The 21,065-nt window shown below is 44.5% G+C and overlaps 1 protein-coding gene across 4 annotated transcripts in view; it reads right to left on the bottom strand.

Annotated features, from left to right (window-relative positions):
* Positions 1 to 21,065, bottom strand: part of MAST4 (microtubule associated serine/threonine kinase family member 4) — a 634,279-nt gene that overhangs the window by 416,830 nt on the left and 196,384 nt on the right. For all 4 annotated transcript variants that reach the window (XM_062212152.1, XM_062212154.1, XM_062212153.1 and 1 more), the window contains exon 3: positions 8,366 to 8,490. In XM_062212152.1, the coding sequence (XP_062068136.1) occupies positions 8,366 to 8,490 (125 nt within the window). The remainder of the gene's footprint in view (positions 1 to 8,365; positions 8,491 to 21,065) is intronic.

Genomic DNA, 21,065 nt, shown 5'->3' with positions numbered 1-21,065 from the left:
GGAGGCACAGACACTCTGGACTCTCCCGAGCTGGTTTCCAGCAGGTGTTCTGGGAGAGCTTACTTGGCAGCGTTACTCAGAGAGGGCCAGACCACCACAAACGAGGAGTGGTTTGAGCTTCAAGAAATCAGCTTGGGTTGGATCTTCGAGGCCAAATGTGAACTTCCCTCACATAACTAAATTCTCCACCTAGAAGAAGACATTGCCACCATCTTATGAACATGTAATGGCATGAGGAAGCATGGAGATGCTCTTCTTACACTCTGTGAGCAGAAGGGAATTTCTCAGTCTTCTTGGGCTACATCTTGGACGCCACCATAACCCTTGCTATGAAATCCCTGGAGAACTGCTTCTCTGGGGCGCAGTATTCTCAGGGAACTCTCCCTTCCCACTGTCACATGGAAGTAAAGCTTTCTCCTGAGCCACTCCTGCTGGAAGCTGATTATCTGGTGACAAACCAAGGAAATGATCCCTAGGCTTCGGATGGATGCAGCACCAGCTGGTGTGGCCATCCGGGGAGTGAACCAGTGGATCCTCTCTCTGCTTCTCGGATAGATAAATAAATCTTGAAAGAAAAAGAAGGGGAGGAGAGAAGGGAGTAGGAGAGAAAGAAAGAAGGAAGGGAGGGAGGGAGGGAGGAAGGGAGGAAGGGAGGGGGCGGGGAGGGAGGGGAGGGGGCGGGGAGGGAGGGGAGGGGGCGGGGAGGGAGGGGAGGGCCATCCCTTTCCCAGGGAATCAAGTATCAGGTTTTGCTCAGGGGATTGAGGACTGCCAAAGGGGCGGTCTGAGAAACTCCAGCTGGTTTTCCAGTTGGGTCACCTGACCTCATTCTCCCCTATTTCACAGGTGTGATACTATTTTATTCAGGTGTAGAGATCTCTATGGGGAATTTCACATTTTAGAACCGATAAGCACTGTGATGTCTTAGGTCCCCACTCTGGCTTCCCAGCAGTATCTCTGCAACTTTATTCCTCCTGGCTTGTGCATTCCCTACTGGTTTGCAAGCTTTGCCAATTTTTTCTGCCTGCCCAGTTGGAAAAGACCTCTTTTCCCTCATGTGTATTGGAGCACATGGCTGGGCTCTGAGAAACCTCCTCGTGGCATACAATCCTCATCTCAGTGAGCTGGGCAGTTTTTGGTCTCTTTATAATCTGGTCCTGTGTGTGGCCAAGGACGAAGAGAAAATCCAGTGAGAAAAAGTCTAATGCTTTTCAAAGTCTCTTACAGGGAAAAAATAAAAAGGATAGCTTGAAAGTGTATCTACAAAAGCTCTCACGCACCCTGTTCCTGACTCCATGGCTAGCCTTCCATGTACAAGAGCAGCTTGGCTAGCACCATAACCACCCCTTCCAGATGGCTCACCCGGCATTATTTGGCACAGAGCTAGCTACAGGCCTGGGTGCAGAGTGCTTCCAGTCTGTTAGGTTCCTGAAGGCAGAGAGGGATTGATACAAGTGCAGGTGCCATTCACCTTCTCTGACCTGTATAATTGGAAGGCACGTGTTGAAGCCTGAGAGCCAATCCTGAAGAACCCCACCTCTGGTACAGGGGATTTTTTCCAATTCACAACTGCACCTGTGCTTCAAACTGTTCTGACAACACAAGGAAAGTCAACTGTGCTAGCAAAGGTGAGCAGGTGGGAGGCTGGCACACGGCTGTCCATCAACCTGATAACCAAGTGTGAAGCTGACTGAGGAGCCAATTCCAATGGGGACCCTCAATGTGACCCTAATATGGCTAATATACCAAAGGCCCTACCGAGAGCAGAGCGTTAGGGGACCATGTTGCTAAAAAGGCATGCAAGAAGTAAGCAGGGCTCCACACACTGGAGTAAGCTTACAGACACGGCAGGAACCAGGAGAAAACTCCTCTGCCTTCCTAGGGAGGCTAAGCAAGTGTCTCAGGCAGTTCATGTCTTGAGACCCTTAAGTACAGGGAGGTCAGGGAGTTGGTTTTTTTTTTGTTTGTTTGTTTTGACAGGCAGAGTGGATAGTGAGAGAGAGAGACAGAGAGAAAGGTCTTCCTTTTGCCGTTGGTTCACCCTCCAATGGCTGCTGCGGCCGGCACATCTCGTGATCTGAAGCCAGGAGCCAGGTGCTTCTCCTGGTCTCCCACGCGGGTGCAGGGCCCAAGGACTTGGGCCATCCTCCACTGCCTTCCCGGGCCATAGCAGAGAGCTGGCCTGGAAGAGGGGCAACCGGGACAAGAACCCGGTGTGCCAGTGCCGCAAGGTGGAGGATTAGCCTGTTAAGCCACGGCGCCGACCGAGGTCAGGGAGTTTTAAACACCTACACCTGCCCACTTTAAACACACACACCTATCAGAGTGCATGGGACAGCCAAAGAAAGCTTTACAAATTGGCTCTTGTTCCTGACACCAATCCCTCTCTACTGGTAGAGGTTGCCTTTAAGGTTTTCAACAACAGACATGGAAGAGGATGTACAAAAGACGACATGAAGGATGCCAGAGACATGAAGGCAGGTGGTTGTATTAACCTAGGAAGACAGGCAAGCTGCCATGAATGAGGAACTCCAGCTCCCAACGTGGGACCAACAATAAGGCCACCTGTTAAGTTAGCACCTAGCCAGGGTGCATACGGCAAGCAGAAGAGACAATGGAGATAAGGGTGTATGAACCATTTCCAGGTGAAGAATGAGAGCTCGGGGAATATCTGATTTCTTGCAGCTCTCCTCAACAGAAGAGGAAAATTGCTGGGGCCAGAGGGCTCCATGTAATAAAATCCAGCCTCCATCAAGAAGCCCCAGGCTACCCTAGAAATAGAAAGAAAGTGGAGTTTTTGCTCAACACCCATGCCACACACTCTGTTAATTACTACAAATGGATCTCTCTCTCTCTCTCTCTCTCTCTCTCTTCCTCCCTCCCTCCCTTCCTCCCTCCCTCCCTCCCTCCCTCAGAGGGAAGGATCCAGTGAAGGAGATATAAGGCATTCTGAAGCCTCTGACCTGTGAAGTTTGTTCTAAATTCCTGATCACTTATTTCTCTATCACCCTGAGGGTCTCATCACACTCTGGGAAAGCGACCTGATGACTAAAATATTGAGTGCCACTTTGTACTTAAGTCACAATAAACAGAAGTGGAAGCCCAAAGAGCAAGAGGGCAGAATGCCCAGCTCTCCTCCAAGAGGCACCTAAGGGTCCTGAAATCATTCCAGATGGTAATTTAGCACAGGTTCATCCACAGGTACGGGACAGGGGTCAGGAGGGATGATCTACTGATGCCCAACCTATAAAAATAATACTGAGGCAGCCTGATCACTGGCCCAGGGCCAGGCAATCTTCTCTGAGACCTGAAGCAATCGTTAGAAGCTACTAGCTGGAAACAGAATCACCAGCCCAGGACTGACCACCCAACACCCCTATATTGCCAACTAGGAAACCTGGGTCTGATGACTACAGATGGGACTTGAGGGCTATGAATAAGGCAGTTCAGGACATCCATCCCATAATACCCAATCCCTACACTCAAGATCAATTTTCAGGGGAAGCAAGTATTACACCATCGTACACTTAAAGGGCACATTCTTGTGCATTCTCTTGGACTTTGAGTGGGAAGATCCAACAACTCACTACAAATATCAGTCTTATTGGACAGTTTGGCCACAAATAATTTTAGAGAACACTGAGTGAAAACCCTAGAGCATGACAATTAAACAAGGGTACAGTCTGACACTATGAGGATGGTATTCTTATTGCTAGCTCTTCAAAAGACGCTTCTGATAACACCACCACTAAAATTTTTAATTATCCGGCATGGAAAGGATATGAGGCATCAAATGAAAAGGCAAAATTTGCTAAAGAAACTACGATGTCTCTAGGGTATATAATATCCCAAGGACACAGAGCCTGTCCCCAAGACGAGGAAACTGGCAACCTGTAACTTGCCTCTGTCCAAGACCAGGAAACAATTACAAGGATTCTCAAGAACGGCTGGGCCTGGATCCTGAATTCTGGGCTAATAGCAAAGCCCTTTTATGCTATGCTAACCTGAGAAGAAGCTGACCCCTTCGGAAATGGGACAAAGTAGTCAGGCCTCTAAAAGCCGAAAGGAGCCTCTGCTGAATGCCCCCCCCCCCAGGTCATTCTACAGAATCCCTCGCACGGAAAAGCTCTACTTCTACACTAGTCACTGCCTGATCCAGAGACGCCCTTGACCTGTATGTACAGAAACAGAGTTGCAGTGTGGAGTCCTAATCCAAGTGTTGAGAACATTAAAACAAACAGGGGATTATCTTTGCAAAGTTAGCTACAGTGTTCCAGACCTGTAGGTGGTTGCAGCCACCTGCTCCCTGATCAGAGAAGTGGATAAACTCACTGTGGGACAAGCCCTGTCTGAGCCCCACACCAGGTGGCAGGTGCTCTGGAAACAAATGGGCACTGCTGGTTGGCTGGTGGCCAGATGCTGCAGAACCAAGCCTTGTGGCTGGATGCTCCACACCTTTAAGCAACACCTGGTCAGACTCTGAACCCTGCCACGTCTCAGAAGACCCAAGCACCTGACTGCTGCGAAGTAACAGACCTGTGTACGCAAGTAGGGGAGCTCTTGGAAGTGAACCTCTGCCTGATGCAGAAGAAACACGGTTTGCAGAAGGCAGCAGTCTCACACAGCAGCAAAGCCCACAGCCCTCCCAGGGGAGACTTCACTTATGGGGATACCTCCCCTGCCCCTTTCCAAGTTGAGCCTAAGTCAGGCGGACTCACAGGGAACCCAATGAAAGGGTTTTCACAAAGGACCATTGTCTAAGGCAGGGAGTGTCTAAGGCAGGTGATCCCATGAGACTGCCTGCCTAGGCCCATGCAGTTAGCCTGACTGCTGGCAGGTGGCAGGAGCCCCAGGCACATTTCTCCCCACCCCTGCCTTCTGCCAATCAGGTAAAATGCTCCCAGGTATGGCCCAGGCCCACCTGGAAGGCTACCCTAGCTACATGACCTTCAAGCTGATTGGAGAGGCATACTGGCGCCAGTGTCAGTTCTGTCCTATAGGGTTCGTGTTTGCCCTGCTACGCCCCTTCTGCCTGCCCTTTATAACTGTACTTGGTCGTTAATAAAGACAGACATGTTCACCAAGGCCTGTCCCCAGTGCTTCTTGTGGAAGAACGCCATCACCCCACTCTCCCCATGGTGTGGACATCGCAGGACGAGTCCGCAATGAAGGAACTGGATAAATCAGCAAAACAATGCACATATTGCCTTGAAAATAACATGCAGACCAGGCCTTCTGTAACCCCACAAGGGGTACCTCCCCCAGAGAAGACTGGCAGGCTGACCTCACAGTTACTGCCTACAGGAAGATTCGAATCCCTCCTAATATTTGTAGATACCTTCATGGGGTGGTAGATGCTTTCCCCTGGCAAACTGAAACAGCCAGGGACATCATTAAAAGCCTGCTAAGAGAAATTACGCTGAGATTTGGTCTTCCTAGGGCAGGGCTGTATGAACTGATCATGGTTCGGCTTGTGTTTCAAAGGTGGTGGTTAGGGATGCAGACACCTACATCCGATATCGGAGCACCGGTTCGAGTCCCGGCTGCTCCACTTCAGATCCAGCTCTCTGCTATGGCCTAGGAAAGCAGTGGAGGATGGCCCAAGTCTTTGAGTCTCTGCACCCACGCGGGAGACCTGGAAGAAGCTCCTAGCTCCTGGGTTCAGATCAGCCCAGCTCTCGCTGCTGCAGCCATTTGGGGAGTGAACCAGAAGATGGAAGCCCTTTCAATCTCTCTCAATCAATCCTTCTCTCTCTCTCTGCCTCTGTAACTCTGCATTTCAAATAAATAAATCTTAAAAAGATAACCTTAGCTAAACCTTGGCAGGAAACTATCAGTTTGTCAAGACTTTTACCCGTTGCTTTAGCCCATGTTAGAGCCGGCCCCAAAGGAACATCAAGCATTACCCCATTTGAATTGCTGTATGGGAGACCCTTTCCTAGTACAGATGGCCCCTTGACCTGTCCAGATATGGACACTGAGAGAGAAAGAAAACATGTAGCAAATCCAGTTAGGGCAGGCAATGACCGCTCTCAGTGGATATGCAGGTATGAACCTACCCTCACCTCACTTACTAAGACTCCACCCATTTGAACCAGGAAATGGGGTCCTACTTAAACGCTGGAGATCCTGCTTTCTTGAGAGTCAAGAGAATCCCATCTGGACAAGACACTAGTTAGTTCTGCTAACTAGTTGCTCACTTGTCTCTTAAAGTACAAGATGTGAATTCTGAGATTCACCATACAAGAGTGAAGAAAGCCGCTGAACCCTCTGGATAGAGACTTCTTGTTAAGCTAGTGTCAGACTTATAAAACTGATCTTCAAAAACAACCACGGTTGATTATAGCTAAGTCTACTTCTCAGTGCCTTGCCATGCTTCTGACTGTCTCTGTGGGCTACAGGCTGCCATGGCGACCTAAGAGTTATCTGAAGCCTGCAGTGTGAGAGTTCTGCTTCTCCACCCTGGGGGATGCCAGCACTTTCATGCCACAGGAAGTAGTTTCAGAAGAATGATCTCTCCCCCTTACCCCTCGAGAATGAGTGAAATGTCTGCAGAGGTGGAGTTTATGTCAAGAGGGGAGGATGCAGGCAAAAAAGGAGGGTGGAGGGGCCCAGGACCAGTAACAAACTCCCAACTCTTGAGTCCAATGTTTCAAGAGAGCTTTTCTTGCAAGCTGTACTCAGAGGGGGCCAGACCACCAAAAACAAGGAGTGCTTACAGCTGTAAGAAATCAGTCTGACTCAGGTCTTTGGGACACAGCTGAGCTTTCTTCATACAGCTTGGGGTCTAGGAGAGAAGACTGTCACCTTTTTTTGGACATGCAAAGTATGAAGAAGCATGAAGATGTATGTTGCTTATACCGTAAAAGCGGGAGGGACATTCTCCTTCCTCTCTTGTTACATCTTGGACACTCCACTAACCCTGGCTATAAAACCACTGTCCAGGGGTGGCTGTGTGGTCAAGCCACCACCTGCAATGCCCACATCTCACATGGGCACCAGTTCAAGTCCCAGATGCTCCACTCCTGATGCAGCTCACTGCCAATGTGCCTGGGAAAGCAACAGAAGATGGCCCAATAGTGTGGTGCCTGCACCCACATGGAAGACCCAGAAGCAGCTCCTGGCTTCAGTCTTGAACAGCCATGGCCATTGCAGCCATTTGGGGCATGAACCAGTAGATGGAAAAGTCTCTCTAACTCTGCCTTTCAAATAATTGAATCTTAAAAAAACAAAGAACACTGTCCATCTGCATCTCAGAGAGGCAGTATCCTTAGAGAACCATACGCTCGCAGTGTCCCCTTTAGCTGTCAGAAGTAAATAAAGCTTTCATCTGAGCAACTCCCATTGAAGCTGTTATTTGTTGACACTGCCTCCTTGGCTGCTAACCACTACAGTGGAGAAATCAGGCCACATCAGAATTAACATCTCAGTGAGAGACATATGGACGAGATGAGCCCACGGACATCACGCCCTGAGGACGTATCAGCAGTGCCGTCTTCCTTCCTGGACTACAAACACCACGGCCACACAGCAGACAGACACGACAGGAGAAATACTCCATTAGAAAGTATGCCAATTTTTCAAAGTTCTTCAAAAATGTCCATTTCTGATAAAAGCCAGAGGCTATGGAAACATTCCCCATCAAAGAAGCCTAAAGTGACAACAACTAAATCTAACTCATGATCCCAAACTAGCTCCTACCCAGGAGGAGGGGAAAAAAAAGCTGTTTTTTAATTTTATTTAAGGCAAACAAATTTCATGTAATTAACATATACAGATTTAGGACCAACATGTTCTTTACGACATTATTGAGTCAATTGATAAAACTGAAACATGGATGGCAGACTAGATAACAGAATTGGATCAGCCACAAAGTTACCCCACTTAGGCTTTCTATAAAGGGCTTTATAACAGCCTGCTCTCAAATGGCTCACAAATCACACAGGTGTGGCTGTGTATCTGTGTGTGCCCACATACACACACATATGGATACATATGCACAGACATGCAGAGAAAGCAAGCGATAAAGCAAACCAGGCAAGACGTCAATTAATTACGCCTAGGCATGGCATAAACTGGTATTCTGCATCTTTTTCTTATCTTGGCAACTTTCCTGCCAGTTTGAAATTATTCCAAACAAAAGCCTTTTCCAAGCCCACATACGTGTCCACTTCTGAGAGAAGTGCACCGAGAAGGCAAACTGAGGAAAATACATCAAACGGCGGCGCTGCCGGAAGTCAGCACACGGAAACGGAGAACCCAACCCTGCCGAACCTGTGCTCAACACTGCCCGGGCAGGGCTAACCCTGGAGAACCACGCGCATGTCCGGAGCTCGCAGGCAGAGCCGCGCACGTGGGCACTCACCAGGCTGGCCGTGAGCGACGGCGCCGACTGGCCCAGGGCCTGGCTGCGCATGCGCACGAGGTTGGACGTCTCCGCCGAGGCTGGCCAGGCCTGCCCGGCCACCGGGTTCGGAAGCAGGTACCGCCCTGTGGGGGTGAAAGAGGAATCAGCGTCAGTGGCAGGCGGATGGTGGAGGTTCCGTCGCGCTGGTGGCTCTCCTAGCCATCCTTCTTCTATATTAGCTCTGTCTTCTTCGGTAATTACACTTATTAATAGCAACCAGAGAAAAATTGGTTTAATTAAGCCAGGCGATCCAGAGGTGCGTTCTGACCCTGACTTCCCACAGAAACCAAAGGAAGCGCGCTCTCTCCCGCACATGGAGCTTCACGGGGCAAGATGAAGGGTTTTCATCCATCTGCCTGCCCCTGGGGAATGTGCCGAGTCTATATTTAAACACGCAGAGCATCTTCGGCACCACAGAAATGAACAGGTGCATTAATAAACGCTCTTTGAAAAAATCTAATATGGAAAGTGATGTAGGAATCAACTTGAAAAAAGCCCACAAAGAAGGGGTCATAACCACGAAAGGAAGTGGTGGGATTCTTTCAAGGTGAAAGGGGGCCCCTGCCTCTTCCTCCAGCTTCTCTCTGGGAAGACAGTGGCCATCCAACCATGTCTGATGCATACATAATGACGTCCATTTGCATAAGTCAGGACATCAGTGTCTGTCCAGGGTCACCAAGCAATTTCCAACGACCTTGAACTCTAATACATACATGCATGTTTTATGAAGTCAGACAGGTGAACCAGTTCACACTACGTTACTTCCTTGGTGCATAGACTGGTTATCAATACACAAGAAATGAAGCTTTTGGATTCAAGGACAGTTAGGATGGACCTGCATACTCACATGGTAATGATGCTCAATAAAAGCTGAGCCCATGCTCGATTTTCATCGGCTTTGTCCCAATACTAGCACAAAGGAGTGGCCATGATAGAGGCTCCACAAATATTTATTGACTAATGAAGGAGCAAAGGAGCATTTCCTTCCCAGGAAACACTTAGGAACAATGCAAAGACAGCAGGTAACCCACAGAATCTATTCAAGGGCCATGTATGTGGGGACTCCAGCTACAACCCTCTCCACAGTCACCAGAGACTTCTGCATGTGTGGCTGGTGCTTCTGCAGCAGAGTTAATGTCTGTTCCTCATTCTCTCGGGCATGCACCTCACAAGCACATCCCCCAGGTGAATAACTATCATACTATATTGACTTGTTTATCATTATTGCACATGCTAAGTAGCTACATTATCAAAATCCAGGAGTTAGGGGCACTTCCAATCAACGGTCCATGCCAAGAGCCCTAATGCTTTAATTAATTCAAGTGCCTTCAGAATTTTAAGTTTTAATTGCACATGGAAAATGATTTATTTTGCCAAAATTGCTCTTTCGTTCTATTATACAGTCAAAACACGGGTTCCAGAGAAAAATCAGATTTGCTTATAAGGTCTTGCCCAGTAGTTACATGACATTGAGGAAGTTAGTCAGTCAACCTCTGCTGGTCTTAGTTTTTCCATCTCTAAAATGGAGATGATAGAATCAGCTGTGTTTGAGTGTTGAGGGGTTTAGAAGATTTTATGAATGAAGCATCCTGTAATTACTAACTATTTGGTCATAATAGTAAAAGTGAAAAGCATCTATATTGCTGGGGCTTGATTTCATTCACATGTAAATAATCATGGAACTGGAATTAATATGTATTTTGGTGCAAAAAGTTTTGAAATACATGCAGTTTTTGGGGTCGGCGCTGTGGCACAGCGGGTTAACACCCTGGCCTGAAGTGCCGGCATCCCATATGGGCGCCGGTTCTAGTCCCGGCTGCTCCTCTTCCGATCCAGCTCTCTGCTATGGCCTGGGAAAGCAGAAGATGGCCCAAGTCCTTGGGCCCCTGCACCCACATGGGAGACCCAGAAGAAGCTCCTGGCTTAGGATCGGCGCAGCTCCAGCCATTGCAGTCTTCTGGGGAGTGAACCAGCAGATGGAAGACCTCTCTCTCTGCAACTCTTTCAAATAAATAAAAATAAATCTTTAAAAAAATACATGTGGTTTTTCCTAATATGTATTTCCATGAATTTTCAAAGACCCCTCATATATGTGCACAAAGAAAAAAATCACCTCTAATCACTCCAGAGAAAAACACTCTTAACCCGTCTGCAGTTCTCCTCCAGTCTTTGTTTATAGAAACTATACTTTCTTGCAAAAATGGGATCATACTGGTTTTTGTCACCTGTTCTCTGCCAGTGCTAGATAAGATATGAATGTCAATTAACTGAAACATTAACACCATCACTGCAAATTTGAATACAGCTACCCTCTGGGGTTCTGTTGACCCTCTCAAAAACACTGACATATTTTTGTGCAAGCAATGTTGCATTTCAAGTCTAGCATTTGTTGTTGTTGTTGTTGCCTTATGTTGAAATGGGAAGTAATAAGCTGGATGAAGAAAGACTCCGGGAAATTTGCACCCGTCAGGCCCAAAAGCAGGACATGAAGGAGGAAGAGCAGGAAAACCATAAGCTGCATTTGGGAACCACATGAATGAATGGTGGCTTTGACACAGAATTAACCCTCAGTATGCGAAGGCCTCACTTGCTCAAGTATACCGAGCTCCAGTCAATCAGAATCCAGCAAGTATTATGTGGTCCCTCTCACGTCCTTTCCTTTGTTTTAGGTTTTGTTCAAGATCTGGAGATAGGCACTACAAGTGCAGAAGCCACACACACACACATCAAGATTTACATGATGGAGAGAGTCTGCTCTGGCCTCATCAGGGTCTGTTCCAGATGCTTTGTTGTAAAGGAAACCACGACAGATAGAAAATGCTTGGAGAATCTAATTATGCAACAATTTCAAGGTCAAACGTTTTAGCTCACTGAAGAATTCTGTAAATTAGTTTTTTTCTCTTTAATAGAAAAAGATTATTAGATTATCTCCCTGTGATCCCCCTGATGTACAGAAATACTCAGTAAATGCTTGATAAACGTTTGCTGATTGAAATGCAGGTGAACTCTGTTGTTTCAACAACACTTGATCAAGTCTAAACAGGACAACACCACTGAAGAGACTATTTTCTGAACTTTCATTTGACGATAAAGCCCAACAGCTAAAATAGACTGACACCTTCACAAACGCCAGTCACTGCAACACCCTAACAACCACATACGCTAAGTATGATTATCTCCTCTTCAAAGTCCCAACTAGGCAAAGGCACGTGGCCACCTGGCTAAAACCAGGATCTTGTCTGAAAAGTCCAGATTCTACCCTAGGAAAACATTTGTCATATATTCTGAGGAGAAAAAAAGAATTGGTAAGTTCAGATAGTACGACTCTACTGCATATTTTCTTATAGAGAAAGAAAGTCATCTAGAAAGATGGAAACAGAATGATTCAAACCTTGGGACTTGGACTCAGACATGGGTATGAAACCCAGTTCTGACAAGACATGCATGATGATTGAGCAACTTCTTGAATTTCCATGCCTCAATATTCCCATCTCTAAAATGGGAATATATGACAAGGTAGCACACGAGATTAAAGGAGATAACATACTTAAGTCACTCAGTGTAGGACATGGAAAGCAGTCTGTAAACCATTACATTTTTAGCATCACAAGACCTGTCTCTTCCACAACCGCCAACATAATAACATAAAACATTGTAACTGGGTTCTTAGGCAGGTCACAAAAAATACAGAATAACACTGAATAATATTAAAATCAATAAAACCTCATTGTGGGAGTGAGGAACAGCAAATTCGGGCTTGCAGTTACTTCTGGCAGAGTAAATGGGAGACGGGAACAGGGTGGAGTATGCCTGATCTGTAACATACTATTATTTGAAAAATCATCTTCAGGGAATAAGGTCCCCTACTTCAACTCAAGACTTCAATGGCCTTAATAAATGTAATGTTTAAATGCATCTGAACCACAGAGCAAATATTAAGCTTTAATGAAACTGGCTGGTAGGTATATGGGGCTGTGTAGAATTTTTCTCTGTTCACTTCTGGACATGATACTTCGTCCTGCTGTTGACAGAGGTTCTTACCAGAATGGGTTCCATACTCTAACATGGCAAGCTAGCCAGGAGCATACGCTGTCTACCCCTCAACATGACAGTCCCTAATGCCCAGGCCAGGGATCCCGCAGGCATCTGAGTGATGGTGGGGATACAGCACAGGTCCTGAGGGAAGGGAAAAGCAAAGCAAGGAGTCGGAGGACAGGTTGGATGGGGAATGGGAGCAAAGTGAAACCTCCCCATTGCCCCATCAAAGGCACCACAGCTGTGCCAGGGGGAAGTCCTTTCTCCCCTCCACCAGAGGGGACAGAGCAAGTGCTGCAACTGTTCCTGATCCATCCTCAGGGCAGGACCCTCACCCTCTGGGATCCTGCTCTCTGAGACCAGGCTGGGCTCAGCGGGAAGTCACACTGGACGGAACCCAGAACGAGTGCTGGGAAGCACTGAAGAGGGGAGCCAAGCCGTGCCTTCTTGCCCAACACTCTAAATCAGACCTTAAATAACTCAGTTTTCTCCAGTCTCATGGGGATTTGCAATAAGTAGAGCCTACTCTCTTCTTGGCTTTCTCCGAAATCACTGAATTTAACATTCACTGTGTATATTTAGTCTGTTGCTCGCTGATGCTGAAGTCCAATCCTGGTAACAAGACCAACAACTGCTCTGTTACCTTCACACAGCCTAACCCAAAAGAAGACATTCTGATATTCAAGATATGATCTAATCTTACCCCACGGATTTATCTTAGGTCCTTATCAAACTTAATAGGACATAAAAGTCCTCACCATTCATGGTGGAAACCAATTGCTCTATAGGGGTTGACTTGATGGTAAGACTGCTGAGTTCCAATTCTTAACCCCAAAGCTGATTTCACTACTTGTATCATGAACTTCTCTGGGGCTGGCGCTGTGGCATAGCAGATGAAGCCTCCGCCTGCAGTGCTGGCATCCCATACAGGTACCAGTTCAAGTCTCGGCTACTCCACTTCCAATCCAGCTCTCTGCTATGGCCTGGGAGCCAGGTGCTTCCTCCTGGTTTCCCATGCAAGTGCAGGGCCCAAGATGGCCCAAGTCCTTGGGCCCCTGCACCTGCATGGGAAACCCAGAGGGAAGCTCCTGGCTTCTGGCTTCGGATCGGCTCAGCTCTAGCCACTATGGCCAATTGGGGAGTGAGTGAACCAGTGGATGGAAGACCTCTCTTTCTCTCTGCAACTCTGACCTTCAAATAAATAAATCTTTAAAAAAAATATGAACTCTGAACCAAGAGCTCCTTAGCTTTAAAACAGGGGTAAATGTCGAGGGTGGGTGTAATATTTTCTTAAATAGAAAATATTTTATAAAATGAACGCTCAAATATAAACATTGGAAAAGAAACACAAAGACCTCTCCAACACACATCAGATTATAAAATGAACAAGAAACAAAACGTGGCTAAACCACTGGAAAGAAAATAAATTAGGAAGCAAATATATACATACACAATGAAATGTTTCTAATGATGATGAGTTAGATTTTACATGTCATCATTTTCATATGGGCCTCATCCTAAGGAATTGTGTAAATGGTACAAATTGGAAGGTCTATTAGCACAACACATGGGATCCTTTATTCCTGCCTCATCCCCCATTAGCGCTAATAGGGAAAAGAGGACAACAGATGGATTTAAGGCAGTCATTAGAAGGCACTGACATAGTGCCATAGTGGTAGTGATTGCATCACACTTTATATAAATCCACTTTTTGATGACTACCAAGAGCTTCTAAAAAATGTGTTGCTGTTCTATTCATGCATCATTTGCTGCCTACAATTTAAGAAAATTAGCATCTGTCAACAGCATTCTTCAGCTGCACAGGGTGGAAATTAATGGATTATACCACTTCCAATTTGTTGTATGAGAGGTGAGCTTGCCTAGCAATCTGGTTGCTCTATTTTCATTCTGAATTGAGCGTGTTGTTACAACTGGAACTTTGATCAGCTCTGTGCTGTTTAAAAACATGCCTCAAAATCTCATTATGGTTATGAAAACATTTATTACATATTTTCTACTGACATAACTAGAAATTTAGAGGCAATAAAGAGGTTAGATTTTTTTTTTTTTAAAGTATGAATCAGTTGGCCAGACTGATACAAGGATTTGTTAAGGTTTCAACCATACATGAATGGGTTGTTTGAATGGACATTTTACAGGCTATTGTGACTTAGCTATGGGCCTCTACCGAACGCAGTAAGAGTGGGAAGTCTGTAGGCCTTTTCTAGTTAAACAGTATATTAAGATGGATTGCTAAGCCAAGACCCAGAGTGGACCTTGGTTCTATCTAGGCTACCTAGGACCTCTCCTGCAATGTGTTTTCCTTTGTTTCCATCCTAGGTTCCAAGAAACAAGAAGCAGGGACTTCATAAACGCATGCTTTCAGACCTGAGACAGAAGCTTTCCAAGGACCCAGAGCTGGATGTATCCCTCTGAAGTAGGAAAACACCAAGTCAGCAGTAATGTCAGCAGCACGGCCATATAAAGAATTAAATACAGCCTCGGGAGATCTACTTTATCACTGGGGAATAATGCTACCTGACTAAACTTGAAAGCTTCCGTTAAAAAAATTCCGTACTATCTGAAGTGCAACACAGATTTAGTAGTCAGTCCAGAGTCTTATATTATTTTAGGTTATTTCTCTTGGACTACAAACAGGATATCAAAGGGGGAAAAAGACCTGATAACCACACAACAAATGTCTCTTTTGATATGGCTTCTGGTGTTCAATTATACATAAGAACTCGAAAGAGTTTGCTCAGACCTCTAAGATACCAGTAATCAGGAGCAAAAGGAAGGGGGGGGGGGCATTGTACTTTTTTTTAAGTCTTTGGGGAAGTAGGGGAGCCATAGAAGGGAAGGAGGGTAATATGACAGTAGCTAAGGGGTGGGAAACAACAACTAAAAAAAAAAAAATGGTAAGCAGGAACCCTAAGAGGGGTCTTCAAAAAGTTCATAAAAATCCTTACTATATAAAAAAAAAAAACCTATGCTTTTAAAACCTCTTTTTATTTTGTTTCCCCATGGACTTTAAAAATATATTAATTTATTTGAGAAGCAGATACACAAGGAGAGGGAGACAGAAAACAGAGATTTCCCATCTGCTGGTTCACTCCCTAAAAGTTCAAAACAGTTGCAACTGGGCCAGGAGCTGAATCCTGGGTCTCCCAGGAGCCCAGATCCTGGAGTCCTCACCTCATGCCTCTCAAGATATGCATTAGTAGGAGCTGAAATTAGGAGCAGAGTCAGGCCTTGAACACAGGTACTCTGAAGTGGTCTACATCAGGCAGATGAGACCACAAGCTCTGTTAGGAGACCTTATCCTCCCCTCCTGTATCTTTATAGGTATGTGTGTTTACAGACAATTTTGGCTACCAGCCCGCTGCCCACCTGAGCATCTACTGAAGTTCTCATAGCTGTTTCAGTAAGTTTGTACCAGCCACTAGACTAGGAGGTGGGCATTCCTAACTGACAAGTAAAATCTCCCTTGCTTCATCTGACTTCTGGATATGTACACAAAGGAAATTCAAGGAGAAGCTCAAACAGGTATTTGTACACCCATGTTCATGGAAGCATCAATTCACAACAACCAGAAGATGACAACAACCCAACGTCCCTCGATAGAATGGATAAATAAAATGTGGTCTACACAAAGGAATGAAATTGGAAATTAGCAACTCGGGAATCCCCAGAGCACGTGCAAACACATGGAGATTGAACAACATGCTCCTGAATGAACAATGGGTCACAGAAGAAATTAAAAGAGAAATCAAAAATTTTCTGGAAGTAAATGAGGATAACAACACAACATACCAAAACCTATGGGATACAACAAAAGCAGTGTTAAGAGGAAAGTTTATATCAATAGGTGCCTACATCAAGAAATTGGAGAGGCACCAAATAGATGAGCTTTCAAGTCATCTCAAGGATCTAGAAAATCTGCAGCAAACCAAACCCAAACCCAGTAGAAGAAGGGAAATAATTAAAATAAAAGAAGAAATCAACAAGATTGAATCCAAAAAAACATTACAAAAAATCAGCCAAACGAGGAGCTGGTTTTTTGAAAAAATAAACAAAATTGACACCCCATTGGCCCAACTCACTAAAAAAAGAAGAGAAAAGACCCAAATCAATAGGATCAGAGATGAAAAAGGAAACATAACAACAGACACCACAGAAATAAAAAGAATCATCAGAAATTACTACAAGGACTTGTATGCCAGCAAACAGGGAAATCTATCAGAAATGGACAGATTCTTGGACACATACAACCTACCTAAATTGAGCCAGGAAGACATAGGAAACCTAAACAGACCCATAACTGACACAGAAATTGAAACAGTAATAAAGGCCCTCCCAACAAAGAAAAGCCCAGGACCAGATGGATTCACCGCTGAGTTCTACCAGACATTTAGAGAAGAACTAACTCCAATGCTTCTCAAACTATTCAGAGCAATCGAAAAAGAAGGAATCCTCCCAAATTCTTTCTATGAAGCCAGCATCACCTTAATTCCTAAGCCGGAAAAAGATGCAGCATTGAAAGAGAATTACAGACCAATATCCCTGATGAACATAGATGCAAAAATACTCAATAAAATTCTGGCCAATAGAATGCAACAACACATCAGAAAGATCATCCACCCAGACCAAGTGGGATTTATCCCTGGTATGCAAGGATGGTTCAACGTCCGCAAAACAATCAACGTAATACACCACATTAACAGGCTGCAGAAGAAAAACCATATGATTCTCTCAATAGACGCAGAGAAAGCATTTGATAAAATACAACACCCTTTCATGATGAAAACTCTAAGCAAACTGGGTATGGAAGGAACATTCCTCAATACAATCAAAGCAATATATGAAAAACCCACGGCCAACATCCTATTGAATGGGGAAAAGTTGGAAGCATTTCCACTGAGATCTGGTACCAGACAGGGATGCCCACTCTCACCACTGCTATTCAATATAGTTCTGGAAGTTTTAGCTAGAGCTATTAGGCAAGAAAAAGAAATTAAAGGGATACAAATCGGGAAGGAAGAAGTCAAACTATCCCTCTTTGCAGATGATATGATTCTTTATTTAGGGGACCCAAAGAACTCTACTAAGAGACTATTGGAACTCATCGAAGAGTTTGGCAAAGTAGCAGGATATAAAATCAATCCACAAAAATCAACAGCCTTTGTATACACAGGCAATGCCATGGCTGAGGAAGAACTTCTAAAATCAATCCCATTCACAATAGCCACAAAAACAATCAAATACCTTGGAATAAACTTAACCAAGGACGTTAAAGAACTCTATGATGAAAACTACAAAACCTTAAAGAAAGAAATAGAAGAGGATACCAAAAAATGGAGAAATCTTCCATGCTCATGGATTGGAAGAATCAATATCATCAAAATGTCTATTCTCCCAAAAGCAATTTATACATTCAATGCAATACCAATCAAGATACCGAAGACATTCTTCTCAGATCTGGAAAAAATGATACTGAAATTCATATGGAGACACAGAAGACCTCGAATAGCCAAAGCTATCTTGTACAACAAAAACAAAGCCGGAGGCATCACAATCCCAGATTTCAGGGCATACTACAGGGCAGTTATTATCAAAACAGCATGGTACTGGTACAGAAACAGATGGATAGACCAATGGAACAGAATAGAAACACCAGAAATCAATCCAAACATCTACAGCCAACTTATATTTGATCAAAGATCCAAAACTAATCCCTGGAATAAAGACAGTCTATTCAATAAATGGCGCTGGGAAAACTGGATTTCCATGTGCAGAAGCTTGAAGCAAGACCCATACCTTTCACCTTACACAAAAATTCACTCAACGTGGATTAAAGACTTAAATCTATGGCCCGAAACCATCAAATTATTAGAGAGCATTGGAGAAACCCTGCAAGATATAGGTACAGGCAAAGACTTTTTGGAAAAGACCCCAGGAGCACAGGCAGTCAAAACAAAAATTAACATTTGGGATTGCATCAAATTGAGAAGTTTCTGTACTTCAAAAGAAACAGTCAGGAAAGTGAAGAGGCAACCGACAGAATGGGAAAAAATATTTGCAAACTATACTACAGATAAAGGGTTGATAACCAGAATCTACAAAGAAATCAAGAAAATCCACAACAACAGAAGAAACAACCCACTGAAGAGATGGGCCAAGGACCTCAACAGACACTTTTCAAAAGAAGAAATCCAAATGGCCAACAGACACATGAAAAAATGTTCAAGATCACTAGCAATCAGAGAAATGCAAATCAAAACCACAATGAGGTTTCACCTCACCCCGGTGAGAATGGCTCACATACAGAAATCTACCAACAACAGATGCTGGAGAGGATGTGGGGAAAAAGGGACACTAACCCACTGTTGGTGGGAATGCAAACTGGTTAAGCCATTATGGAAGTCAGTCTGGAGATTCCTCAGAAACCTGAACATAACCCTACCATACAACCCAGCCATCCCACTCCTTGGAATTTACCCAAAGGAAATTAATTTGGCTAATAAAAAAGCCATCTGCACATTAATGTTTATTGCAGCTCAATTCACAATAGCTAAGACCTGGAACCAACCCAAATGCCCATCAACAGTAGACTGGATAAAGAAATTATGGGACATGTACTCTATAGAATACTATACAGCAGTAAGGAACAATGAAACCCAGTCATTTGAAACAAGATGGAGGGATCTGGAAAACATCATGCTGAGTGAATTAAGCCAGTCCCAAAGAGACAAACATCATTTGTTTTCCCTGATCGGCGACAACTAACTGAGCACCAAAGGGGAAACCTGCTGAAATGAAATGGACACTATAAGAAACAATGACCTGATCAGCTTAGGTCCTGACTCTAGATATACAATGTAATACTTTATCCTTATACTTTGCGATTCTGTATGGGCACAAACTGATGAGCTCTTTACTAATGATATACTGAAGTGATCTTCTGTATATAAAGAGAATTGGAAATGAAAAAAAAAAATAACAACCTGGTGTTGAAGGGGAAATGGCATAGAAAGTTAATTAATTCGAAAAAAAAATCATGTGGGTTCTCTGTCTTTAATGTGCTGTACACTGCTATTTGATGCTATAAGTAGTAATCCAATGGTAGTTTTTTCACTTTGTATTGCTATATGGGCAAAATGTTGAAAACCTTACCTAATATATGCTAAACCGATCTTCTGTATACAAAGAGAATTGAAAATGAATGAATCCTTACATGAATGGAAGGGGAGAGGGAGCGGGAGAGGGGAGGGTTGCGGGCGGGAGGGTAGGTACGGGAGGGGGGAAGCCATTGTGACCCATAAGCTGTACTTTGGAAATTTATATTCATTAAATAAAAGTTTAATAAAAAAAAAAATAAAATGTGGTCTATGCATACAATGGAATATTGTTCAACCTTTAAGTGGAATGAAATTCCGCCACTTGATATACAATGGAAGAACTATGAAGACACCATGCTACATGAAATGAGCCAGTGATGGAGAGTCAGATGTTCCACGAGCCCTTTTACACAAAGGCATTGAGACAGGAAGTGGTTTACAGAGGCTAAGGGGAAGGAGGGTTGGGCATTCTTGTTCATGGGAACAGAGTTTCAGTTTGAGATGATGACAATGATCTAGAGATGAGTAACAATGATTGTTGCACAAGGATATCAGTGTACTTAATGCCATTAAATTGTGCACTTAAAATAAACGGTAGACTTTGTCATGTCTATTTTTAAACACAGTATAAAAAAACTTTCCTTTGCTTACCCCAAACCACTGCACCTTAGAAAAGGGAAAATAAAGGGATCCTTTTCATTGTTCAAAATGAGGTATCCGTATTACACCATGTCGGCACTTAATGTTGCAAGTGACAATAACTGAAGCCCCTCAGATCATTTGCAAGTCAGGGGAACTGAGTTTCTTAAGAACCCTCCCAACATTAGAAATGAACAAAGAGTCAAGACCACGCTCAGTCACTGCCGAACCTGGGCAGAATCCATGACGCAGCAGCCATGAACCTAGCCTGCACTCCATCACCATCCAGGGATTTTTCTTCTACGCCCCATCACTCCCTCCTACACATTTGCCCCCAGGTCCTCAGGACTCTCGTCCTCACAGGCAATTACAGGCCGCCTTTATCCATCTTAGGCTGTGCTACCACAACATGGAGACAGGGTTCCTTTCATCTTCCCACTCACATGGGTGACTGACTTCCAATTTCTTATCCCCACTGCAAAAAGAATGACGATACCTTTACAGTATCAACAATGCTGCTACATCCTTCGTCTTAATGGCATAAATAAATATAATTTGAGAAACCAGCCGACCTGTGACCAGAGCACTGAAGTTCACCGACTCTCATATTGGGCTGCTCTTCTAGCCTTTTCTAAAAAATAAAAAAGTGGCATGTGTATACTTACACACAGCAAGACCAAAGCAGAGCCTTGACCTTAAGTCCCCCGAGACATCATTGCCTACTGGCAGTGATCTCCAGTTGACAAGAAGCTGAAAGCTGAGTGCACAGAGCACAGCTGTGTGTGGGTTGTTGGCATTTGCAGAAGAGCACCACCAACATGGCATCAAGGTCTTCATCAAGCGAACCACTCATTTTGCTACAAGAC

Source organism: Lepus europaeus, chromosome 15, assembly GCF_033115175.1.
Source record: "Lepus europaeus isolate LE1 chromosome 15, mLepTim1.pri, whole genome shotgun sequence".
Classification (NCBI taxonomy): Eukaryota; Metazoa; Chordata; class Mammalia; order Lagomorpha; family Leporidae; genus Lepus; species Lepus europaeus.
This window is presented reverse-complemented; position numbering and strand designations above follow the sequence as displayed.